Consider the following 27,490-nt stretch of genomic DNA (forward strand, 5'->3'; position numbering starts at 1 on the left):
ATGGTTTTGACTTCACTGAGATTCCAAAGATCTAAAACAGATGCAATAAAAGGGGAATCTCTTTGCTGTGGGGTCTTTGAGCTATCAAAACAAAGCGGGGCTGCTGGGCCCAGCGCCTGCCCAGCTCTACCTCATCTCCTGCAGGCTCCAGCTCTCCCGGTATATATGCACACACGCGCAGGGCCCTGGCCTGCTGCTGATGCCCTGGCCAGCCCTCTGCCACATGCCAGGGTGAATGGGGGACTGGAGGGGCTGGCCCAGCTCCCAGCTCTTCCTGTCACCCAAAGCTCTGCCCCTCAGCCCCAGCCTCTGTCCAGTGCCTGAAGATCTGTGGCACAGGGGCCTTGGAGTCAGTGGTGTGAATGCTGGCCCTTGAGCGGCCTGTTGACAGCCATCAGTCTGAGTGCCAGCCCCACGAAGACGGGGTTTCTGGCTATTCTTGTTCACCGCTGTCTTCCTGCTCCCCAGCATGGCTCCTGGAGCATCATCAGCGCACACTGAGTGCTGGAAGGACACGTGCCAGATCCTGAGTGCTATCCCTGGGGCACCCCAGCTCTGGGGATGAGTCTGGCTGGCTGCTAACAAACCTTCCCCCCAGCTTGGCCTTGGACCTGGTGGGCCTGAGGGAGTGGCAGAGGAAGAAGAGGAGGGCGGGCAGGATGGAGTCCTGAGGGGCCAATGCCAGCTGGTCTTGGGAAGGAGGAAGCCTCCTGGCCTTAGCGGGAAGTTGGGGTGCATGCAGTAGGGCTGGAGTCCAGGAAGCAGCCCTGTCCTTCCCCTCCCCAACTCAGGCCAAATAGGTGAGGACTAAAAGCTGAACTCTGGAGGGGAAGGAGTGGCCATTCCCACTCGTGGTGACGTCTGACATGTTAACTTGTCCAGGATCACACACAGCTGATACGTAAAAAACAAGTTTCTAAAGAAATTCCTCCCAACCCCTCTGGGCTCAGAAACTGTCTTTTTAACCCCCCCCTTGTCACTCCACAGTCTGCTGCTAACAAGACAAAATGAGCTTTTGTCCCTTGAGCCCACAGGTCCATGTTTCTGTTTCACATTATCTCAGGGATATAGGATTTCTGTGGCGTTTCTGCATCCCAGCCCCCACCTCTAATGAGGATTAGCTCTCTTCGGGAAGTACATGAAACACTATTTTCTATTTTCTGTTGGTGGATTAGCCACGGGATTAAAGAATCTTGGCTAATTTACCCTCCTTGTGGCTTTATAGCAACTCCTTTTCAACACACACAGGCTTTCCCATATAGTGCCTGCCCCTAAAGGAGAAGCTATTAAAAGTGGGTCCACTCACCACCATCCATAAAACTGGGTGCTCCTGGGACCTGAGGGGCGCTACCCACACCAGGAGGAAGAGCTGGGCCGTACCCCCTCCCCCCCCCAATCCTGGCCAGGGTTTAAGCTCATCTCTTTGCCAGCCATGGGCAGGCCATTAGGGAAGCCATGTGTCTGACAGGCACAGGCCCCAAAGCACAGTATGCCAGTCACTGCTCAGCCATAGGCTCTGCTGTACCCTGGCTCCAGGCTGAGTCCAAACAGGGCTCAGTATGGGGCATGAACCTTGGCCTTGGTCAGCTTCAGCATCCCATTTCTTCAGATTCTCACTTTTCCAACAATCCATATAAAATAGTTAATTTGCCAGTGCCTGATAAAACACAGTTGTCACAAGTCAGAGAGACAACTTGGCAGCTTGTTGGAAGCCTAGAAAACTTCAGTGCAGCCTGGCAAGTCAGGCTGTGGTCCCATCCAACAGGACCACCCCAGGGATGAAGGGCTCATAGGCTCTCCTGCCCTGCCGAGTACCCAGTACCCGCTGAGCCAGTGGGAGACCTGGCCTCTCTTCTTGGCAGGGCCTCTAGAGCCACTCGCTGAGCCCAGATCAGAATGGGGGGCAAAGAATTGCTCCCCTAAATGCCATGCTCTACGGAGCTCAAAGCTCCTTTCTGCTTTTTCTCTTCCACCTAGCCGTGGCTACTGTGGGTATAGGGAGTCTGCACCACAGGCCAGGACCAGAGAGGACCCTCTGCAGAGTGGACGGAAGGAAGTGGCAGGCCCAAATGTAGCCTGTCCCGACCGAGCTCTCGCAGCACTTCATTCAGGAAAGCACCAAACAGCCACAGGGTCAACTGGGGCCTGGTTAATCTCAGAGCCATGCAGGCCCTTTCTCGTGGCCTGTGCTTGACCCTTCCTTTAGAGGGCCTGTGGGTCCCCAGGGCAGGGAGAGCAAATCACCTGGAGTCCCCTTCCTCTGTGCTCTCAGAATTATCCCAGTCAGGCTGAACAAAATGTCCCTAGCTCTCCCGCTCCAGCCCCTGCTCCCCCTCCCCCAGCTGCAGGCCTGCTCTGGGCCTCACAGGAGAAATCTCATAAGACCGCGAACATTCCCAAGCCCCAGAGGTAACCACAGCCATCCCGGGCCCATCTGGTGGGCGGGAGCCTTCAATCTGCAGCTTCTTTGGTGGGGGGGGGGGGGTGCTCTGTGCACAACCGCAGATGGGCTTAAAGATGGAGCTGCTATCCAGCCCCCTCCCGCAATAATAAACACGAGCTCACCGCGTCTTTCAAGTGTGGCCAGCAGCATCAGCCCTGACTTGGTACTCCCCTCCTCCCGCCACCCCTGTGCCTCTGCATTGGCACAGCCAGAGGAGCCTGTGGATAAAGTGCCAAAATGAGCAACTGGGTGGGGGGAGAGCCACAGCCCCTTTGCAACCGGCTAGGGTAGGACCCAAAGTGTCTAACACACCAGAGGGTCTTCGGTCCCTCTGATTGCAGGAAGCAGCCTCTTAACAGAGGAAATTGTCTCCAAACCCCAAGTGGCAGGAGCTCAGGCTATCCTGAACTTGACTTTGGCCCAAGGGCAGCCCTTAAACACCCATGAAGAGGAGGATGGCTAAAGCCACTGAGGATTAGACTCGGTCTAGGCTAGGTGGCGAGACATGCTGCTGTGGAGGGAAAGCCCGCTCTGGTAGAAACCAGCAACAATCACTCCTATGGCACTGCCTGTGTGTGACAGCCATGTCAGGAGGGCCGCACACACTCCACAAACAGGGACCAATGGGTGGGGTGGGGGTGGGGGGAGAATGACTTTCACCAAACATTTTCCCAACAACTTCCATCTGGGCATACCCGAGGGGCTGGGAAAATGGCGTAACTGCTTTAAAATCTGGAGTCTGTTTCCACAAACGACAGCTGGTCTGTCCAAGAAAAAAGGATACCAAGAGCCCCTGAGAGCAGTCAGGCAGTCTGCGCCAGGGTGGGGCCAGTGCTCCCATCTTTCCACCAGGTGGAACTAGATGTCTCACCGGAGCAGCCCGGCAAATAGGAAACTGCCAGGACCATAGTGGGGAGGGGCAGGTGTCTGAAAGCAACAGATCACTCTATCCGATTCCCCAAAACAAGCAAGCCAGAATCCTTGGTCTTGTTGAGTTAGGTCAACAAAGTCACAACAACTTATACCTTTAATGAGCAGGGCTGGGCGAGCCAGTCCCCACCTGCTTCCCCCTGTGTGCATGTTCCAATCCCTGAGCCCAGCAGCCCCAGTGAGTCACAGGAACCTGAATGTGTGACATCACAGCCTTGCTGTGGCCAGCCTGAAGCATGGTGCCATGAAAAAACACAGTTGGAGCAGGAGTTTCATGTCTTGGTATTTTTAAAAGGCAGCAAGATGTGAAACCAGAGTCAAAAATAACTGCTATGGGCTTCTGAGGCAACACCACCAGCCGCCTGCCAGGCCCAGGCCCCTCACTGCAGCCTCCCCAGCTCCTGGGTACTGTCCACATCTCTGTGCTCCCTGCCCTTGCTCTCCAGAAAGACCCAGGGCCTCTGCAACTTCCATACACCACCCAAGCTCTGTCACTCAGGACTCCGTGAAGGAAGGGAAGGGAGCCAAGGAGGGAGGCGAGCTCACATGGGAACGTGGGCTGTGGGAAACAGCCTCCTAAATCACTGGACAGAACCCTCACAAGAACACAAGAAGGAAAGATCAGGTCCTCTCTGGACACCCACTGAACGGTCATCAGCAAGCAGGCAGGTCTGGCAGGAATCTACGCAGGAGTCCTTCCCCCCAGTGCGACCAAAGGGCTTAAGGGCTTGGCCGGGGGCAGATAGGAGGGGCGACCCATGGAAAGAAGGCCTTAAGGGAAGTCCTGACCCCACTTGAGACGCTGACCTCTGCTGCCCACCCCATGGGAGAGACAGATGGGCAGAGCCGAAAGTCTTCCCCAGGTCCACACAGATGCAGAGGCACGGCTGGGCCAGAGCGGCTGGAGCTTCTGAGCCCTGATCTGAGGTTTTCTCTGGTTCCTGTGGGCCTCTGGGGTCAAGCCACCTATCTCAGGAAGAGACGACTGGGGACAGCCCAACAGGACAGTGACTAGGATAGCCACAGGACAGGTGTGTGTCCTCCCCGGATGGGAAGGGGAGTGGATGGGGACCAGGGCAGACTCACGAGAGGAAGAGGGGGGCATAGACACCGTACACAGCCCCCACACTTGTGACCTCAGCTCTGGTTGCCCTTGAGAATTCCCATGAGGGTTTTTTTTTTGTTGGGGGGAGGGGGAGGCACCACAACATGTGGAAGTTTGCAGGTCAGGGGTCGAACCTACACCACAGCAGTGAAAACATTGATCCTTAACCCACTGAGCCAACAGGGAACTCCCCAACGAGGGATTTTGAAAAACAAAAAGTCTCTCAAAAACCTAAATCCTGTTGTTGGGAAATATATTTTCCCCAACAGCCATATGGTAACTTTATTTAAAGAACATAAGACATACACACATTTTTGAAGAACGTCAATCTTGGCCCCTGATGCCTGGGTCTGGGTTCAGGGCTCCCATCTAATCACTCCATGACCCATCTCTGATTTTCAACAGTCCCCAGGCAGCCCGGTCCATCTTGCCTGGGCCGTCCTCCTGCCTGGCCCTAGGGAAAGACCTCCTCTTCCTCTCCCTCTCATTCTCCCACTCAGGCAGACCACTAGAGTCTCACTGGCAGCTCAAAAACATTTCTGGGACTCTAGCAGTGAAAGAGGCCTGTGGAATGTCCACTCCTATGTCAGCTGGGCGCCCTGGGGCTCTCCCACACTGCCCCTTGGAGAACACTGACTTGATGCCACACTTCATAGACAACCAGCACCAGCCTAGAGCATCCAGGTAAAGCGGAGCATCACCACAGTGATCAGAGGGCACGAGCAGGCTTAGCTGTCCCCACTTTACAAGCGAGGAAGCTGATGCACTGGGGAACAACATCTCCTGCCCAAGGTCACCCAGGTGATGAGTGACGGAGATGGCCCTCAAGTTTAGGAGGGCAGGTACGCCCAGGCTAATGGGCAGTGGCTCAATGGACTGAGTAGAGCAGCTCTGACACCCAGCGGGAGGGACCTCTGCTCTCCACAGCTGATAGGGACGTATAAGGCCAAACAAACCCCGGCTGCTTAGGACACAGTGTCCAGCTGGGATCAGGATCTGAGGAACCAGTGAAGCCCCACAGAGCAACCTCACAGAGAGGTGGGGACAGGGGGGTCTCTTCCACACAAAGACAAACCAGGGCAAGGGGGTATACTCTCTGGCCAGAGACCTCAGGGGTCAGGCCTGCTGCATTCTATCATCACAGAGCACTGAGCAAGAACTTCTGGCCTTAACTTTCAGGAAGGTCAAGTTTGATTTGCAGATGAACTTCTCAATGACGTCATCCCTAACTACCTCAAAACCGTTTCATGAGGGAAGCTGGGGAAGCTCTGACCCACAATGGGCTGAGCTCAGGATCACCTGGCATCTTGGAGAAGCCCCAAACTGAGTGGACCTTGGAGCTGGTCCAGGCACAACAAACTGTTACTAACACCCTGTCTGCACTGGGCATGATGCTAGCTTTGGGCACCAGGCGGGAGGGCTGCAAAGCAAAGTCCTTGGAAAGTCGCATGCCTCAGATAAACATCAGGGAGAAAATTACAGTGAGGATGTGATCCCCACACTCTGAGAATTTTCCATCTAAAACAACACTGTGGGGAGACCCAACAGCCCGAGACAGCAAGAAGAGCGAGGCCACTTGGGAGAAGAGTACCTTGAAGTACCTTGCAAGGCCACCCCAAAGTCCATTTTCTTAAATAAATGCACTTCTGCAAAACAATGTGCGTACTTTACTAAAAAAGAATTCCTCTGCTGCAGCTGTGGCATAGGTCGTAGCTGTGGCTCAGATTCCATCTCTGGCCCAGAAATTTCATGTGCCACAGACGCAGCCATTAAAAAAAAAAAAAAAATTCCTGGAGTTCCCTGGTAGCTCAGAGGGTTAAGGACCCAGCACCGCCAACGCTGTGGCTCGGGTCACTGCTGTGGCTTGGGTTTGATCCCTGGCCTGGGAACTTCCACATGCAGCAGGTGTGGCAAAAAAAAAAATAAAAAAAAAAAACCAAACAAACACGTATTCCTAATCGCTGTCCACTCCTCTCCTCGCCCCCTTCCTCCCTCCTGCAGGGAAAGCTGGCTCCAAGCTGACCCTAATCCAGGGCAGCTGCAGAAGCTGCCTCCTGGGGAGCAGGACCATGACAGCTCTATATCCTGCCCGGGTCCCAGCCTCTGTGTGTCCCTATCTCCACTCCATCCCAGATCCTCGGCAGGGTCCGGCCCCAACTCTGCCCTGCTGAGTGGCCCCACCAGAGGTCCAAACTCCTGTGCTGCTTGCTCTGTGAGCCCAAGCCAAAGGACTGAGGCCTTATTGCCCTGGCCCATTGGACTCCCACCTGGCGTGCTGCCCAGCTGTTTCCCGCAGTCCTGGTTGCCTGCCCCTCTCAGGAGGCCTGGCTCTGACATCAGCAGACTCAGTTCCAGGACTTCCCAAGGGTGGGACGGGGTCTCACGCAGGGCCTCTTACATAGAAAAGTCTCAGTAAATATGTGTGTGCGGAGGAAACCCTCTCGGCCTGCTGTGAGGGCTGAGGAAAGGCTCTGCCAGGTAGGGAGGTAGTGGGGAACTAGGGAGCTATTTTTGGTGCCATTGTGAGGATCCCCCTGCATCCAAGGCAGCCAGGCCTCAAATAATGACAAAGGGCAGCAGCAGGAGCAGCAGCCCATGACATTGCTGGGCACCGTTCAAAGAGCTTCACGCAGGCTGCCACATCTAATCTGTGCAAGAGGCCTGGGAAGTGGGTGTAATTATCAGCTCTGTGTTGGAAACAGGCACAAAGAGGTTAAGGGACGTGCCCCAGGTCACTGGGCTATAAGTGGGAAAGCCGGCACTTGCACCCAAACAAGCTCTGAGCCACGTCCCTTCTCAGGCTCACTCAGCTGTCTGACCTCTGGGCCCCTGCTTTGCAGAGAGCTGCCACTGACAAGTACTGAGGCCACATCCTTAGCCTTCAGACCAGTGCAAATGGGCCCCAAACCTCCAGAGGATTAGATCATTGGGCCCCACCCAGCCTGTCAAGCAGGAAGGCAGGCTCTGAGGACTGAGCCTCCACAGCGGGATGCCTGCTGTCACCCAGGGACTGGAGGCTCTGTGACTCACGCAGTAGACATCTTGGCCACTGCCCACTGCAGCCCTGTGCTTCTTCCCTGAAGGGTGTGCTGCAGGACAGAGGCCCAAAGGACCAGAAGGCAGTGCCCCCTCTCTGAGGCTGCTTAGAAGGAGACTTCCTTGTAGGGGAGGGAAGGGGCAGTGATGGCGTGGGACAGAGGACAGCAAGACTCAGAGGACTCTGAAGCAGGAATCAGTGTTGGGTTAGCCAAGACATCCCTGGCCCTCCAGAGCACAGACACGCATCAGTATGGCGAGGAGCACCCGCTCAGGGGGCAGCATCCAAGGTCAACACCCACAGACCAGGGAGGTTTGGAGTCCCACTGAACTACTTGCATGGGGAGAATGGCAGTGGTCATCTGGCTCTAGGCCTCAGGGGAGCCTCCCGGGAGGAGGAGCCCCCGGAGAGGGGGAGCCCACAGCCAGGCTGGTCCCAAGAGGTGAGGGTGGGGAACCTTCAACCCCAGTGGGGGCAGTTCTCGCTGTGGCTGCAACACCTCCACTAGAGCCTCAACCCCAGGAGAAAAGGTGGGCCTGGAAAACGATTGAGCAACCAAGCCCAAGATAGGCACATGAATTAGTGCAAATGCCTCACACATCATTGTGAAAATAGGTGGCATGCCAAGGCTTCAACTGGGGGCTTCGTCTGTGGAACCCAAGTTTCCTCAGTACATGTGGAGTCCCTCAGGAACACACCTCACTTTATGGCACTCAGGAAGGCACACTGGTCTGGCATAGCAGGTGCCTGGGTGGCTGGCTCGGCATTTGGTAGGGGGCGGAGTGCCGTGTGGATCTGCAAAGGGGTTGAATGGTGTGACCCCGCCACAGGAGCGCCTTCATTTCCTCCCTGTGATGCCACTTTCTTACAAAGTTACTATCATACCCCTGATGGCTAACACGTAACAAAACCTTCCACGTAAACCCTTAACACACAGTGACAGGAAATGTTTTTAGTGTTATACTCCTCTGGATCCAGTGAAGCTATTTTAGACCATCCTCTCAGACTTAATTTCCAATTTTATCCTATAAAGTTCTAATTCATTCCACCCCCCCGATCTCTCACTTGACGAGGCTGTGAAGAACATGAAGCAGGCTCGGCAGTTTCTGACGGGTCTGAGGTAGGAGATTTTTTTTAAGTCTTTGCTCATTGCTCATCTGTCTCTCCCAGCACATGCTTTACTTTCAAGGGCTAAGAGGCTTTCAGAAATGTAAGTATAACATGCACACAGTCCCACCAGGCTCTAGTCACCAATGCCTGATCTTTACCTTCAAATGTCCCTCCTTCAGTGGGTCCAAGGTGTGCAGGACCAGCTGAGATGCTGTGATAAGCCATACACCATGAGGCATGACGTGCGGGAGCTTGACGCACTTAGCCCCAGATCCAAAGGTAGGAAAGGGACACCAAGCCACTTCAGTTCCGTCTCCATCGGAGGCTCAAGGGTCCTTTGCCCCCCTCCAGCATCCCCATTCCATCCTTGAGCTGGCACAGGAAAGGGGATCTGTACCCAGAGCCAAGGAGGGAAGGGGCCTGAGGACCTTTAAATCTGCCTTGGCTCTGCCACCCCACCCCCTCCATGCCCCATTCCAGCTGCGTTAGGCATGGCTCGCTGCCTGGATGTGGCCCTGGCCCCCGCCACACCTGCAGGCAGGCTCTCCCCATGCCAGGACCACTCTTCCACCCCTGGATGAGAGATGCCCCTCAGGGCATGCCCACAGTGCTGGCTGCCAGCTCTCGTCAGGGCACTTTGCTCTCACTGAAATCGCCACGCTGCAAGTCCGTGTAATGAGCTGCCAGACGCACTTATGCACCGGGTGGCGGGTGGGGGATGGGGCGTGTCCCTCTCACTGATGAGGGTGGTCAGTGCCACAGCTAACATTTACTGAAGAGTTACCCCTAGGTAACCTCCTGCAGACTCATCTCCTTTAATCCTGACCACAAACGTGGCAGGCTCATCACTGATAAACACACCAGGGTTTGGAGAGTGGAAGGGATTTCACCAAGGTCACTCTGAGGATAAGGAGCAGTGCCAGCTCGAACCCAAAGCCTGGGCTCTTGGATGCCTTGACTCACTGTGTGCAGTTCCCTGGCATGTCCCCAACATGCCCACCCAGAAGAGCTGGATGAATGGACAGTATTTCAATTCAAAGCTCTACTGTGGCCCAGGCCAGCGCAGGGTGGGCAGTCCCTAGCAGGAATCAGTGTTCGTGATTTTGGGATCCAGTGCCTTGGCCAAGGGTCAGATGGCTCTGAAAGCCAGGATCTCAGGGCAGCCACTGCTATTTCATTTCATTTGGGCCGGAAAATAGGTACATTATAATTATGTTTTTAAAAAACCCAGCACCCACAGGCCAACTTTAAATGCTCCAAAGGCCAGGCCCAGTACAGACAATGGGATGAATTCATGTCACAGCCTACCTGGGTGAGGACGTCCAGCTGGCCCACGATGTGCTCCAGCGTGCTGGTCAGCGTCTGAGGCATGCTAACGGGCTCCTGGGGCTGGCTCTGCATCAACTCCTGACTCCTGCCCCTGCCTGGCGGGATGGCGAAATCCACCTCTGGCTAAAGACAATGAAAGGAAAGAGAGCCCCTTAGTCCTGATTCAGTGATTGAGGAAACACAGAGAGGAATAGCGCGTGAAAGGATTAACCTGGAAAACCACCAGCAAACTTGAGAAGACGAGTTCCAAACATTGGTGAGCAGCGACAGTGTGGCGTACCTCCCACATCCAGGCCTGCATGCTCCCTTCCAGGCCCTCTTTTCTGAGCAGAGCCCCTGATTGAGGAGCAGAAGCAGGACATCTGGCAGTCTGGGCGGGGGGCTTGGGAGGGATGTGCAGGTGGGCTCTTGGAGGCCCTCAGAGAGGCTGAGGCTACCAAACCCTTAGCATGGCCTGCACCCTCCAACAGGCCTCTCAGAGTCCAGGGCCCCTGCGGCCCAGCCTGGCTCTGAAGTCAACCCTCCTCCTGCTCAGCTCAATGCCAATTCCCCACCCCTGGGATGGGGATGGCCCAGAACTCGGGAAAGGTTCCAGTTCTGCCCTGGCACAGATGCCCTGGGAAAAAGGATTCCAGGTGAACGTCCTGGCCCAAGGGCTGGAAGGAGTCAGAATCCATAGGACAGGTGCCCCCGGCTGCTTCAGACAAGACTCCAGGAATGTGAGGGACTTGGTGTTTCTGCCCAAGATCCTTCAGTCCCCAAATGGAGAAGCCATCCTCCCACCACCAACACTGAGGATGACTGGTTTCCTAAGGGGACTCATGCCAGTCCAACATGTGTCCCCCAAAAGTTAGGCACTGCTCTATGCACAGACAAAGGCTTCTCCTTACTCTAGAAGCATCGTGCTTGTGTTCAGCAGGGCAGAATTCTGGGAGCCATCCGGTTCCCAAGGACATGGTGGGCAGATGCCCTAGTTTGGGTCTTGGAACCTACAGTTCCTCTGTGGACTTGTTCCTTGTGGGAATGATGTATGCAGTGAGGCTGACAATCCCACCAGCCCCAAAACCCCAGTAACCCACAAATGCATCTACACTTGGAGCTCAGTGTTTTAAGCCATGGCCTCACTGATGGATATTCCAAATGGTACATCACCATTCCTTGGCTTTGCCAGTCCTCTCCACCAGCTCTGGGAGAAAACTCAAGCCCTCAAGCCCTTCATGGGGCACCCTCCTCCACCTGCCCCCTTCTGCAGCTTCCACAGTCCCCTCACCCACTCTTCCCTTCCCCTGCTCTAAGCACCCTGTCCTCCACTCACCTTGAAATCCCCTACATGCAACCAGAAGCTCCTCTGTGCTCCCACACACCTGGGCCTGCCCCATCTCTGCAGCCACCCCATCCTCAGGGCCCTGAGGACACACGAGCAGGACGAATCAATGCCAGACTGCCCACAGGGCCTGTCACCCACACGTGTCTATGTCCCTTCCCTTGTCCTCTGCCTACACTCATCACTCCTCTCCCCTCTAAACCCAGGACATCACTAGGCTCAAAGCCTGTCAACTGCCCACATGTGGCACAGCCTGGGTACTCCATCCAGCACCCCTCCACCCTTCAATACCAGGGCCACTGGGGCATACTGTCTATGACTGGGGCTTACTTAGGATGCCTGCACACCTGCCCTGGGAAGATGCTCCGCCCTGGACATGCTCACCTGGGCAGGCCTCAGAGTCCTTGAAAAGAATCAGCCTGGGAGAGGATGTCCAACCAGCAAAGAAGGGCAGTTTAGTATGTGGACCTTGCCTACCTATTTTCCTTTCTCAGGAAAGTGTTCTAATCTCACAGATGACAAACTCTGAAGCGCATGTAGCTTTGAATTTGGAAAAACGCAGGCCCTGGTGGTTAAAGAGAATTTGATTAAGACGCAAGCCTGAGGAGTATTCCTGAAAACAGGAGCTGCGCCATCCATGTCCACACACCCTTGGTCGGCATGTCTGCTGTGGCGCTGGGACCATTTTGTAAGTCCTCGGCCTACTGAGGCTGAGGCTCTTCTAGTTCTCCAGGAATTGATACACTCTAGATCTCAAAGCCCATCCAGAGTCCATCCCAAAAGGAAATGTTTCAGAAGTGTGACTGGGCCTTTACCTCACCACAGCAGCACCCAGAACCCAGGCAGTTGTGTCAGGAGACAGAACAGACTGGAGCAGGGAAGAGCAGCCACTCAGACAGGCCTTGGCTGCCACCTGAACTCTACCACTGACCTGCTAGGTGGCCCTGGGCAAGACGCTCAATCCCTCTTGGCCTCCACCTCCTCATCTGTAAAGTAGGGGTGATGACTGGGTCTGCCCTGCCAAGGGCTTATCTGCACATCACTAGCAGGACTTTCCTTTTCTTTCTTTCTTTTCTTTTCTTTTTTCTTTTTTTTTGCTTTTTAGGACCACACCCACGGCATATGGAGGTTCCCAGGCTAGGGGTCGAATTGGAGCTGTAGCCGCTGGCCTACACCACAGCCATGCCAGATCCCAGCCATGTCTGCGACTACACCGCAGCTCACGGCAATGCCAGATCCTTAACCCTTAATACTGAGCAAGGCCAGGGATTGAACCAGCAACTTCCTAGTCGGATTCATTTCTGCTATGCCATGACGCAATCTCCTAGTAGGCCTTTCTTGAGGAGCCTGTGCCTACTTCCAAAGGACCCCCTTAAGACACGCATACTCTTCCTCCAAACGCTGAGCTCCCTGGCTCCCTCAGGAAAGGATGCCAGAGGGCGGGTGGGAACCTACCTGCCCTCTGTCCTGAGAGCCAGCATCCTCCAGCAGTGGCTAGATGGGCAATTCCTCCTGTCTGGGAAGCAGAGGGTGAGCACCACTGACTTTAGCAATAGGACCCTCCTTCTGAGCCCAAGCCGAGCCAGCACTGAGGACAGCAGTAACCTGAGGCTCAGACAGGAAGTATCTATCAGAAGGTACCAGCCTCTAGCCTCACTCACAGGTCCGGAGTTCTGCCTGCCCTGGGCTATGCCTCAGGCCATGCCATTCAATCCCGGTTTTATCTTCACCTGGACAAGGCCCTTCTCTGTCTCCTTGTCCATGTCTCTCTCATTTTTCTTTTTTGGCTCCACCTGTGGCATGCAGAAGTTCCCAGACCAGGAATCAAACCTGCACCACAGCAGTGACAATGCTGGATCCTTAACCCACTGAGCCACCAGGGAACTCCTCCTTGTCCACTCTTATCAGCAGACATTACAGCAATTAACATGCTGCCAGTCTAGCACATAAAAATGGCCACCACTGTGGTTTATGTGCCAGAATTCTTATTCATCATTTTATTTCATACTCACAGCAGGCATTAGGAACCTTATTTTATAGATAGAAAAGCGGGCTGCTTCAATATAAGAAATGACAGAGCTGGGACCCGAACCCAAAGACAGGCAGGTCCCTGACAGGAAGCAGCCTCTGACAGATGACAGCGCCTGCGGATTTGCTTCCACATGGCCAGCTCCTGTCTTGCATCCTCATTGAGGCTCCTGGATCTAACACTTTTTGCATCATTCCCCTAGCCCACCTGCCCTGGAACATCTCCCTGGCACCGAGCTGAACACAGAGCAGGCCCTCCACACATACTCGACGCCCTAGAGAGCCAAGCCCACCAAGTTGACATTCCTGTGTAATGAAACCTTTCTAAGGCACAGGGCCAGCAGTCATGTGCCAAAGAGCATCACAGCCACTCACCTGCAACAGCACTGCAGAGATGTGGCATTTCCCCAAGAGCTCGGCAAATAAGCGATAAAGCAGAGATAGGAAGATGATGGGCAAGAGGAGGCAGAGCCGCACATACAGAGCTGTGAGTGGGGACAGTGGTGGAATAACAAGAACAGTGTTTAAAGGGAGAAATCCTATCAGTCTTTGTTCAACATCCCAGGGTACTAGGGGTCCCGTCTGGTGGTCCTCAGGTACAGGACAAGTAAAACTGCAACCACATTAACACACATACATGCCTAGAGAGCTGCACCAGGTTGACAACTTTCACGTTTACCAAACAGAAGCAACTGAACATCGAAAAAGGAAAACAAGGTGAAACTCAGAATAGATGACTCTCTTTAACTTAGCAGAAATCTCACTTGGGGTCTGCGGGTGTCCCCTCTCACCCAGCCTTGTGAGGGATCCTGGGCTCTCACCGTAGGTTAATCTGCTTGCCTCAGTTCCTGTTGGTGCCAGCCTGTCGCATGTCACCACGAGCTCAGCACTGCACATAGTAGGGACTGAATAAATATCTGTAGTTGCTTTCAGCCACTCAAATACATGGGTAACCAACCCATAAATTTTCATAAAAAAACAAAAGAGCAGAGCCTGCAGGTCATCTTGTGACAAGAAATCACTCCATCTGGGGTAACTTCTTGACTGGCCTCTGAATTGACTATGCTCTCACTTTTTCATCATCAAGATGCAGATATGGATTAAGGAGCCTCTGCCCCAAGATAGAGAAAGTTGAGGAAAGCGTTAATCCTATCCTAACAAGAAAAAACAACAACAACAAAAACAACAACCCAGAAATCTAAAAAAATCATAACTTTCCTTAAATCAGAGAGCTGCGGTCTCAAAGCAAACAACTAGCCTGAAATCTAAGGAAAGGCAGACTCTTCCAAGGAAAACAGGAAGTGAGCACTGGCTCACCTCTGGGCAAAGCCTGGGGAAGAAGGGACACTGAGTTCCATCTGAGTGGGTGAGAACTATACCTTTTAACAAGCTATAGAGGCTGAGTGTGACCAGGGTGAGAGGGAAGAACCCCTGGAGCCGCAGATACGGGTGGATTTTGCACGAGCTCAGAGGGTCTTCTCCACAGACCTCCACTGGGCACTCATGAGAAACATGGGGCAGGGCAGTGGATGGGAGAAAACCGTTCTTGAGGGCGCAGGTCTGGAGAAGGGGAGCAGACATGGAAGAGGCACAAAGCCCTGCCAAAGACCCTTCTCACCTATGGGACAATGTCCTTAAGCTACTAGGGGAAGGGCAAAAAAAAGAAAAAAACCACCTCTTCCCTTGGGGAAGAGGCCAAAAGCCAGCCTGAGTGGAAATCACTGAGTTCTCCAAAGGCTGAGGGAGGGACAGGACTACTGAAAATGTCCTGCTTCTGAGACCTAGGGACACAGGTCACGACTAACACTGAAGCTGGGATAGGACAGCAGAGACTCCCTGCAACAAAGCTAGCAGGCACCGGATGACAAGCAATGGTAGTCCACTGCCAGGGATGGGCAGGAGTGTGGAAACAGACACCCTCCAAGGGGCAGGCCACCAGGGTAAAGCTCAAAGCTGGGGATGGAGCAGGAACAGGGAGAAAAATCCCCCAACACCCAGACTTCACCCTAAGTACAAGGCAAGGCCCAACTAAGCTCAACTCCTGATAAGACTGATGTTTTTCTTTTTTTTTTTTGGCCACAGCTGCAGCACGTGAAAGCTCCTGGGGCAGCGACTGAATCGAAGCCACAGCCGCGACCTCTGCCCCATCTGCCGCAATGCCAGATCTCCAAGCTGGGAACGGAACCCATGCTGCCACAGAGACAACGCCACATCCTCAACCTGCCGAAACACAGCAGGAACTCCAAGACTGATTATTGATTTACTTCAGTCTCTGCTGTCCTGAGCGTGATGTCTGGCATTCAATAAAAAATTATGAGACACTAAAAAAAAGGCAAGGAAAAAAAATCCCACCATCAAGAGACAAAGGAATCAGAATCAGATTCAGACGAATTTGATGTTGAATTGAAAATAATCATGATGAATATGTTAAAAGTTCTACCGGAAAATGTGGACAACAGGCATGTAGAGGTGGGGAATTTCAGTAGACAGGCTTAGAAATAGAGAAAGAGTCAACAGAAATGCCAGGTATAAGAAACCCAATAAGAAATATGAAGAATGGCTTTGTGGGCTATTTAGTAGGCTCAACACAACTGAGGAAAATAAACCAATGACCTTGAAGACAGATTAATTCCCCAAACTGAAACATAATATGGGAGAGAACAGAATATCCATAAGCTGTGGGATAATATCAAATGGTCTAATGTGTGACTGAAATTCCAGAAGAAAGAGAGAAGAGACATTTCTTATAATACAAATTTCATTGGTAATGAATTCTCTCAGCTTTGGATGGTCTGAAGAAAAAAAATCTTTATTTCTCCATTTCTGAAAGATTTTTTTTTCCCACATACAGAATTTTGTAAGAACAGATTTTTCTTTGAATACTTTAAAAAATGATACAAAAATTTATAAAACAGAAACTAACTCACAGATTTCAAAACCAATCTTAGGGTTACCAGAGGTGAAACTGTTGAGGGGAGGGAAGAATTGGGAAGGTAGGAATAACATACACACACTACTGTATACAATAGATGATTAATAAGAATCTACTGTATAGCACAGGAAAATCTATTCAATAGTTTGTAGTAACCTATATGGGAAAAAAGAATGGATATATTTCTATGTTTGACTCACTTTGCTGTACACCTGAAACTAATACAATACTCTAAGTCAATTATACTCCAATGAAACTAGATTATTTAAAAATGTTACTTCCATATCTTCTGGCTTGTGTAATTTTATATATAAGGATAATTATGTATTTCTTGCCTTTGTGCTTACTTTGTATATAATAATAAGTCTTCTTTCTCTATCAACCTTTAAGAATTTCTCTTGATGTTTGGTTTCAGAAGCTTGAATAAGTGTGCGGTTTTGTTTTGTTTTTGTTTTTTCTTCAGTCTGCTTATCATTTCTCTGAGGTTCTCGGACCTGTGGTCTGAGGCCTTTCATTATACTCTGAAAAATGTTGGCCATTATCTTTTCAATAGCACAAAAAACATGAAATGTATTATCAGTTTTCTATGGCTGTCTAAAAAGTTGTCAGACAGGGTGGCTTAAAATAATAGAAATTTATTCGCTCAGAGTTCTGGGAGCTGGAATTCCGAAATTCAGACATCAAAAAGGCCACACTCCCACTGGGGACACTAAAAGAGAATCTTTTCTTTCCACTTCCAGCTTCTAGTACTCCAGGATTCCTTGGTTCATGGCTGCATAACTCCATTCTACCTCCATCTTCACATGGCCTCCTCCTCTTTGGCGTGTCTCTTATAAGGACACCATATAATCACTGGATTTACAGCCAACCTAATAATCTAAGATGATCCAATCTCAAAACATTTAAATTAATCATATTGGCAAAGACCCTTTTCACAAGTAAGGTCACATTCACAAGTTCTAGGGGTTAGCATGGAGACACGTCTTTTGGGGGCTACCATTCAACCCACTACAAAATGCTTAGATATAAATCTAACACCATATGTACAAAATCTGTATGCTGAAAACTATAATACACTGATGAGAAAAATCAAAGACCAATATCAATGAAGAGATATACCACGTTCATGTACTGAAGGCTCAATGTTGTTAAGATGCCAATTCTCCCCAAACTCATCTATAGGAACCAAAAACTGACACCAGTCAGAAAAAGAAAGACAAGGAGTTCCCATCATGGCTCAGTGGTTAACAAATCTGACTAGGAACCATGAGGTTGCCGGTTCAATCCCTCACCATGCTCAGTGGGTTAAGGATCCGGCGTTGCCGTGAGCTGTGGTGTGGGTCGCAGACAAACTTGGATCCCACGTTGCTGTGGCTGTGGCATAGGCTGGTGGCTACAGCTCTGATTAGACCCCTAGCCTGGGAACCTCATATGCCGCGGGAGCAGCCCAAGAAAATGGCAAAAACACACACACACACACACACACAAAAAGAACCTATCTGTGAAAGAGAAACAGACACATAGGCAGAGAGAACAAATCTGTGGTTGCCAAGGGGGAGGAGTTTGGCCAAGGGATAGACAGGAAGTCCGGGGTTAGCAGACTGAGCTATCATACACGGAGGGGATAATCAACAAGATCCTACTGTAGAGCACAGAGAACTATATTCAATGTCCTATGATAAACCATGATGGAAAAAAACATTTTAAAAAAGAGTGTGTGTGTGTGAACATATATATTTAACTGAATCAATTCATTGTACAGCAAAAATTAATACTATAAACCAACTATACTTCAATTAGAAAAAGAAAAAACTGAGGAAGTTCCCTTGTGGTGCAGTGGGTTAAGGATCTGGTGTTGCTACAGCTGTGGCAGAGGTCGCAGATGTGGTACAGGTTAGGTCCCTGGCCTGGGAACTTCCACAGGCTATGGGTGTGCCCCCCTCCCCCAAAAAAACCAACTGATTCCAATATTTATATGGAAAGGCAAAGGAACTAGAAAAGCCAAAACAATTTGAAAAAAGAACAAAACTAGGAGTTCCCTTGTGGCAAAGCAGGTTAAGGATTTGGCATTGTCACAGCAGCAGCCTGGGTTGCTGCTGTGGTGTAGGTGTGATCCCTAGCCCAGGAACTTCTACGTGTCATGGGCTTGGCCAAAAACAGAAAACAAAAACCTAAGGAGTTCCTGTTGTGGCGCAGTGGAAACAAATCTGACTAATATCCGTAAGGATATGGGTTCAATCCCTGGCCTTGTTCAGTGGGTTGGGGATCCCGCATTGCTATGGCTGTGGTGTAGGCTGCAGCTATAGCTCTGATTCGATCCCTGGCCTGGGAACTTCCATACCAAAAGTGTGGCCCTAAAAAGCAAAAAAATAAAAAAGCTAGAGGACTCATATTAACCAATTTTATGACAATCTAAAGCTACAGCAATCAAGATAGTGTGTAGTGTGGTACTGGTAAAAGAACACACAAATCAGTGAGCAAATAGAGTCAGGAATATACACATAGCTATCTGGTCAACTAATTTTTTAAAACGGTACGCAACTTACCAAAGAAAAGACAGTATTTGCAACAACTGCTGAAACAAATGGATATCCATATGCAAAAAAATTGCACTTCAGTATGTATCTCGTACCATATACAAAAAGTAACTCAAAATAGTAGACCTAAATACAAAACCTAAAACTATGCTATTGGTATAAATTTTTCTTCTAAAACACAGGACAACATCTTTGTAATCTTGGGTTAGGCAGTTTCTGGATATGACAATCAAAGAAGGATCCATAAAAGAAAAAGTTGACAAAATGAACTTCATCAAAATTCAAAACTTCTGCTCTTTGAAAGACTGTTAGGAAAGTGAAAACACAAACCATGGACTGGGACAAAATATTTGCAAGTCACTTATCTGGTAAAGGACTTGTATGCAGAATACATACGAACTTTCAAAATTCAGTAAGACAAACAATTTTAATTTTAAAAGAGACAAAAGATTTCAACAGACACTTCCCCAAAGATCATATGAAGATGTCAAACAAAGATGTAAAAGGATACCCTGCATCACTAGCTGTTAGGAAAACACAAGCTCACCATGAGATATCACTATACATCTATTACAACAGTTTGAAGTTAAAAAGACTGACTATCCCAAATGCTGGCAAAGAGGGAGAGAAACGAACTTTCATACCCTGCTGGAGAGAATGCAAGGTCAAACAGGCACTTGGGAAGACAGTTTCACACTTACATAAAAGGTTAAACATAAACCCATTACATGTCTCAGCCATTCTACTCTTAGGTATTTATTCCAGAAAAAAGCAAATATGTCCACAGAAAGATATGCATATGAAAGTTAATAGCAGCTTTCTGTGTAAAAGCCTAAAGTCAAAAATACCCCACCTGCTCACAAACAGGTAGATAAACAAACTGTATATCCAGTCCATGAAGTAATACACAGCACGAAAAGGAATGAACTACTGATACACGTAACAACATGGGTGAATCTCAAAATAATTAGGGTGAAAGAAACCAGACCAAAAAAAAATATAACTATATGATTTCATTTATATCAAATTCTGAAAAATGCAGTCATCTACAGTCAAAGAAAGCAGATTAGCAGGTTCCTGGGACTTGAGGTGGAAGGGCTGGATTGACTCTAAAGAGGCACAAGAGAATTTGGGGAGATGATGGAAATATTCTATAACTTGTTCACTGTGGTGATTACATGACTATGTGTTTGTCAAAACTCATGGAACAGTTCACCTTTTAAAAATTAATTATTTATTTGTCTTTTTAGGGCTGCAACCGTGGCATATGTAAGTTCCCAGGCTAGAGGTCAAAGCAGAGCTGCAGCTTCTGGCCTACACCACAGCCACAGCAACACGGGATCCAAACAGCGTCTGCAACCTACACCACAGCTTACGGCAACGCCAGATCCTTAACCCACTGAGCAAGGCCAGGGATCAAACCCACATCCTCATGGATACTAGTTGGGTTCGTTACCACTGAGGCACGATGGGAATTCCCCAGTTCACCTTTTAATTTTATTTGTCTTTTTGCCTTTTCTAAGGCTGCTCCTGCGGCATATGGAGGTTCCCGGGCTAGAGGTCTAATCGGAGCTGTAGCTGCCAGCCTACGCCAGAGCCACAGCAAAGCTAGATCCGAGCCACATCTGTGACCTACACCATAGCTCACGGCAACGCCAGTTCCTTAACCCACCGAGCAAGGCTAGGGATCGAACCCGCAACCTCATGGTTCCTAGTGGGATTCATTAACCACTGAGCCATGACAGGAACTCCCTGGTTCACCTTTTTAAATGGAGAATGTTACTCTCTATATATTTCTAAGTCTGACTTTAAAATGAAAAAGGCAGTTACAACTGAAATGCCCCTAGGACCCCAACCTGCCCACCATGACACTACCCATCACTGCCACTCTGCCCTCAAGGTAAACATCACTGCCTTGTGACGGGGGAGGGAGTGGGCAGACTGGGGGTCTGGGGTTAATGGATGCAAATTATTACATTTAGAATGGATAAGCAAGAAAGACCTACTGTGTAGCACCAGGTAATATATCTAATCTCCTGGGGTAGACCATGATGGAAAAGAAAAACATATATATATATACATATATATATATATATGTATATATATATATACACACATATATATGACTGAATTCCTTTCTGTACAGCAGAAATTGGCACAACATTGTAAATCAACTATACTTATTTTTAAAAAGGGGGGGGGTCAACAGTCCTTAAAAAAACAAACAAAAAAAACACCGCCTCGCCACAGGAATTACCAAATGGGGAGAACCCAAGATGAGGCCCACTGTTGGCCTGGGGATGATCGTTTCCAAATGCAGAAGGCCAGAGTCACATTTCAGTGGCTCCTCCGTTGTCAGCAGATGTCTCAGGCAGGGTTTCCCAAGCAGCAGCTGCCTAATCTATGGAACTTCAGGCCTCAGCTGCTCAGGGGTCCACACACAGCTTGACAGTCATGAACGAGTGAGGTCTGCACACACCTGGCCGGAAGCCAGGAGGGCCTGGAGTTTTACCATAAGGGTGTCATGAGATGACTTGACAGAATGTGCCCCTCTAGTTGAGTGTAGTGATCAATTATTAACACCTGCTCAAGATGGAAATTTCTCCTTTTCTTTTAATCTCTAACACTGGACCTTGCCCCCTGCCCAGCCTGCTCCAGAAACAAATTCTAACAGATAAAAGTAGAGGCTGGGTCCAAGGCTTGAGTCTGGCCAGAGAAGGGAGAGAGAGGTGATCTGGGCCCAAATTCTAGACTGTCACACTGGTACCCTCCTAGTATTGACTGAGTACCAAACTGGAAGAAATGGGTAATGGACAGACGGACGGACACACACACACACACACACACACACACACACACACACACACACACGATTAAATCTTTTCAACTTAATCTTTCATGAACTTCTCATCAAATAGTCTACTATGCAAAAGTGCCGATTCACAGACACAGACGTTTCTGAGTCTGCACCTCAGGTCTTCGGCCTTGACGATCTGCCTCATGGAAAGTTAACAGGTGTCCAGTGTGCCTGACTTCCTGTTTGCTAAACCTGGCTCTGGCGAGGAGAACAGGGGTCAGGGCAGAACTCACATGAGCTTCCCTCAGCTCCAGCTTCTCAAGTGCAAAGAAGCACAGCTGTTTTCTCACATCAAAGCTCAAAAGAAACCTGGTACTGTATTCCCTGCACCTATTTGTGGACTAGATCTACTACAGCTTTGTTTGCCCTGTAATTTAGGGTTCCGGCCCGGAGTCCAACAAGAGAGGAAACTTCAGGTTCTAAACATAGCCCTGAACCCAAGAGAAATTCTGGTTTCTTAAAATCATCTAATTGTTTGGCAATCTTGCCAATGTTCTTCCAAGCCAGCCCGAGATGAGTACCGGGTTTGGTTACTGCTGTTGGCTTTGGTCTCCAGTATGAATGTGCAGGGTCCCTCCATGTGCTCCCCACTCCAGACTCCCAAAGAGGGTGGGGTGCTGGGTCACTCGTGCACACAGAATGAGCCAAGAGACTCAGGGACATGAGGCCTGGGGCTGGACAGCATCCTCTGAACTGAATCACTCTCCAAGATAACAGATTCAGTCTAAGGGCCACCCTGTGACCCCCAGGCCCTCCCCAGTGGGAAGCAAACAGGATGTCCTCTGAACTAAAAATTGTGAAAGGGTCCAAGCACGGGGGTCTAACACAGGAGATGAGGGATCCACGTGCCTGACCCAGGCCTCCTCACACAGAACCAGTGCCTTCCAGACACGACAACCTCAGGCAGCTTGGCCCACTTTTTCATCTCACCGTCCTCTCCCGACAGTCCCTGTGAGGCTGGGACCACAGCTGCCTCTGTCATCCTATTACACCTGTGTGGGTTACAGGCCTCCCTGGCACGTGGGAGATGCTAAATGTGCAAACCAAGGAAGACCCATCTTCTCACTCAGGCCCAAAGCAAGACCGCCTGGGCCCTCACTCCCAGAGCTATGTCAGCCACTCCAGGGCTCAACCCGCAGCCATCTCCTGCTGACTCTCCAGCTGTGCGCTCTGAGGGTTTCCAAGTATTCTCCCCACACAAGAGGGCTGATTTCTAAAGCCAAATGTTTCAAAGGCGTGAAAGGACGGCCTTGGTAACAAGCAGGAAACGAGTCATTCCAATGTCCAAATATGCCCCCAGGAGAAAAAAGTAGGGCTGGGAGGAGTGTTCTCTTGAAATGACACCCACATGAGGGAAACTGTGGAGAGAAAGGAGCGAGGATGAAATGGGAGAGGAAGGCTAAGCAATTGCAAACTGGTGGCAGCCCATGAGAAAGCAAGCAGACCATCATGCAGCGAGACTGAGAACAGAGGGGAAGACCTGGCCCTCCTGGTTCTGAGGGAGGAGAAAAACCACTCCAAGACTTTGGAGGTGGAGCTCTCCAAACCATCACACCCGGCACAGCCAGGCAGAGCCCAGGGGTTAGGGACACAGACAAGAGGGAGTTGGGCAGGGTGGCAGGATCCCCGGAAGAGCTCAAAGGGGCCCGCACCCATGCTCGAGGCCTCTGCTGCCAGTGCGCCTGGAGTTCCTGGAGCAGGTGCACTCTGGAGCATTCTGAGAAATGACAATAATGACAAGCAGACAATGCTGCCCTGTGGCCCCTGTGCTGGCGACCAACATCTTTGTAAGAGCATTCTCTTTGAACACGACCTCTTTCTCATAGGGCTGGCTCTTGCTCGGTTCAGCTCCACACTCCAGGCTGGGCGCGGAGCACCTGGGGCTGTCTACCTCCTTCCTGGGGACAGAAATGCCTGCCCTCCTGCTGCAAACACCTGAACTGAGACACCCTGGGAGGGAAATCAAGGCTTCTGATAAAGCAAGTGTTGACTGTAGTTGTTTTTGGTTTTTTGTTTTTTTTAATTAAACGGCTTTGAACTAATTTTAGACTTAGAGAAAAAGTTGCAAAAAATAGTACAGAAAATTTCCATATATTCCTCCCTCAGATTCCCCTCAAATGTTAACATCTTACATAACCATTAGCAAGATGGTCATACCAGGAAATTAACATCGGGACAATTCCATTGACTAAACTAAGGAAGGGCACCGTTTAAGCTTCACCAGTTTTTCTATGAATGTCCTTGGATCCTGATGTTTCAGAATCCTATTCAAGATCTCACACTGCATTTAGTTCTTTCTCCTTCATCTCCTGGAATCTGTGTGAGGTGGTAGGTTTTCCCATGCCTTTCATGACCTTGACACTTTGAAGAGTACTGGTCACTTGTGTTGTCAGATATGTTGTGGTCTGTCTCATGTTTTCTCATGACTGGAGTGAGGTTATGCATTTTTGACAAGAGCGCCACAAAAGCCATGTGCATGACATTACAGGGTTCGTGCAGGCAAGTCATATATCAGTGACGCTGACCTTGATCAATAATGAGGACAACCTCTCTGCCAGGTTTCTCCAATGCGAAGTTACATCTTTCTCTGTGGAGTTAATCTTGGGGGACTGTGGCTTTTTAAATGGAAACGTGTGGCTGTCACTACAAACCCTGCGTGTCATCCCAGCCTGCTGAAGGCTGCAGCTGCCCCACAGATGAGAGGCATCTAATGAAGACAAGCGGCAGAGCCGACGTCTCTGGAAGACGCTGATGCTCTCGGTGACAAAGAGGAACAGTAGCAGTTTATTTATAGATCCACTTGAAGACAGCTCATTGTAACTACTGGAGTTGAATTTTTAAAACCTTGGGAACAAAGGCTGGCTATTTTAAACTCTCCTTGCATTTTGTTCAATGGAGAGCGTTGGAGGCACCGACCATCCCCGGGCACCACTCCCAAGCTCGGCAATTCATATTTTGTGCAGCATCTCAGGACACGAGCAACGCCTGCCAGGACAGATAACCAGGACTGGCTCTGGTTGCCCCTGCAGAGGCAGTGGGCCTCTAATGGGCCAAAGCCCTCACCCCGATGGCACAAAGGGCGGAGTCCAGGGAGGCTGTCTCCCCCTACATCAGGGTCTCCCCGAACCTCCCTTTTCTGGAACATGAAGTTGCACACAGCTGTTGTGAATCAAGGTTACATCACCTCTCTCCCTCCCTCCCCGTAAAGGCTGTGAAGAGAGACAGTGCACCCCAGCGGATGCCTGCCCTTGGACAGCTGGCAGTAGCAGGCCCACCTGCCCTGACACATCTCCAGGCTGGAACAAGGGCATCCTGGAGCTCAGAGTGCTCAACCACCCCTAAGGACAGTGGGAGGGTGAGCCCCGAGGCTCCACCTGCCCCAGCCCAACTGCTGCTCTAAGCTAAGCATGCTCAAGCTCTCCACGCACCAGAACCACATGTGAGGGGAGACTGGGGTTTTCTCAAAGGCTCTCACGTCCTTATTTCAACAAAGAGCGCAAAACAACGTTCTTGACACGATGCAGAAAAACGTGAATGTGGACTAAGCACCTGATACTAAAGAATTATTCAATATGTTGGATATGATAAGAGCACTGCAGTATTCAACCAAGAAAAGTCTTTATTTAGGGTAAAATAATATATCTGGGATTAAACAAAGATATTCCAACTCTTCTAAAAAAAAATGGGAGGAGAGGAACAAAGTAAGATTGGTAAAATGCTGAAGCTAGGTAAAGGGTTCATTATATTATTCTCTCCACTTTTTGTGCTGGCTTGAAAATTTCCACAATACAAAGGGCGTTTCTTTTTTTGTTTGTTTTGTTAAAAAAGGAAAGAAGGGAGGGAGGGAGGAAGGAAGGAAGGAAAGAAGGAAGTAAAAGCTCCTGGGCGACTGGAATGAGCTGAGGCCAGACAAATAGAATCCCAGGAGAAAGCTGAGGCACAGGGTCACCCCACTCTGGTGTCCTGGAACTTTCAAGCACAGGACGCAAATCTGCCCGAATCCACAAATGTTCAGACAGTCTCTGGCACTGGCACAGAAAAAGCCCTGATGGCACCCAGAGCATTCAGTGAACCCTGCAACAATGTCCGGACCCTCAAAGAAACTAATTTTAAGATAATCTCCATGGAAACCATCTATTCTGATTTTTTCCATAGTAACCAATGAGAACATAAACACAAGCATTATCCAACACCCTTACACCACATGGGCAATGCTGCCATCCAATCTGGAAAATTTAAGCTACAAAGGGCTTTTTTCCACTGAAAATGAAAAGAAGGACTAACTTCTAGTCCAGACATGTAGATTCTCCCACCCTCCACTGCCCACACCACCCTATGCCACCTGCCCCCAAACTGACAAACCAAGCCAGAAAGCGGCTTCCTTCATTTAGCCTGAGACCATGAAAAACACCAAAAGGAAAGAGCCAGAGCCTGCCTCTAGCCTCACACCCAACCTACGCTGCCCACAAACAGCAGGCACATGTCCACCAAACTCTGATTTCCTGAGCATTCTGTGCTCCAGACGCATGTTGGGCACCAGTGCAGAGCAAGGCCCCAACCTTCCAGGGAAACAAGTCAGGCCTGCGAATCACTGACTCCAGCAGCCAGGGGCTGTTCCAGCAAGCAGAGCGCTCTGGACAGGTGGGGCAGGAAGGATTCACAACCCACTGCCCTTCCCAGGAAGGCTGCATGGAGGATGGGCCATCTGGAAAGAGATTAAAAAGACAAGCACAGCTCTGCTGGGGAACAAGGGGTAGGGGGGTGAAAGAATCATAGATTTAAGCAACCGGGCCTATTTCCAGTTATGGCTCTTTTCTTCCGTTTGAAAACACCATGGAACCAAAAAGAAATGGAGGGAGGGAGGGAAGCTGGCTCTCAGATGCAGATGGGCTCAGTTCTTGCCCACCCTCTCTGCTTCGCACGCACGCACGCAGGCGCACCAGCTTCTGTTAGTTCTTCTGTGGAGAGGGGACTTGTCGGCATGGCCTAATCTAACCAGGCTGTGGAAGTTTATCTTCGCTGTCACCAAAATGGTCACAGCAGTGGCCTCGGGGCTGAAACAAAGGCATTCTGAGGAATGCAGTCTGCCCCTGCCGGGGGTCAGGTGTGCCTCATAGTAAAGCCCCAAGTGGCAGGACCCCAGTCCTGCGACTTGGGCTCACTGCCCCAAATGCACCTGTGAACTCTCCACTGACCTTGAACCTATAATTTGGCAGCCAGGGTAGAAGTTCTGAGAGCCTTAAAAGAGGTAAGAGGGCTCTCAAAGGTGTGTGGGCGCCCAGGTTTATGTACCAGGGGTGTCCTAAAGCACGTAGAGCTGGACACAAGAGTGTCCAGGCTTCATCTGGATTCCAGAGTCAGGCTGGTCCATTTTCACTGCACTGTGACTCTCTTAATAGGCCTGGCCCTGGATTTCTGAGGCTACACTTATGGTTGGTTTAAGTCACTAACTAGGCTTTCCTTCCTAAGAATTGTGCCGCTCTCTTCTGGACAGGGACCTACTTGCTTGTGGAATGGGGGGTAATTTTCTAGTATGAAACTACCTCTGAAAAGGGCAGCTTGGAGAAGGGAGTCAGCTTCTGCTCCATCGCACAGCCTCATCCTCTTGGCCACTGCTGTCATCGCTGTTTCAGAGCTTGTTCCTGCTCTAGCTACCTGGAAGCACTTCCCCAAAAGCCTCCACAAAGACAACTTTCACCTGGGGGTTTAAATGCTCGGTCACAAGCACCCAGGCCATCTCAAGCTCAAGTGTCAGAGAGCCTCTAACCTGCCAGCTTCCCTAAAGGCCCCAGCAGGCTCTGGAGGACAGAAGGTGACCTCAGCACCCCCATCTGTAAGGTAAGAAGTGGAGGTGGGGA

General features: G+C 50.3%; 1 protein-coding gene across 4 annotated transcripts in view; it reads right to left on the reverse strand.

Annotated features, from left to right (window-relative positions):
* Positions 1-27,490, reverse strand: part of POC1A (POC1 centriolar protein A) — an 80,216-nt gene that overhangs the window by 7,853 nt on the left and 44,873 nt on the right. For all 4 annotated transcript variants that reach the window (XM_021068878.1, XM_021068877.1, XM_021068879.1 and 1 more), the window contains exon 10: positions 9,934-10,077. In XM_021068878.1, the coding sequence (XP_020924537.1) occupies positions 9,934-10,077 (144 nt within the window). The remainder of the gene's footprint in view (positions 1-9,933; positions 10,078-27,490) is intronic.

The sequence above is a fragment of the Sus scrofa genome, chromosome 13 (genome assembly GCF_000003025.6).
Source record: "Sus scrofa isolate TJ Tabasco breed Duroc chromosome 13, Sscrofa11.1, whole genome shotgun sequence".
Taxonomy (NCBI): Eukaryota; Metazoa; Chordata; class Mammalia; order Artiodactyla; family Suidae; genus Sus; species Sus scrofa.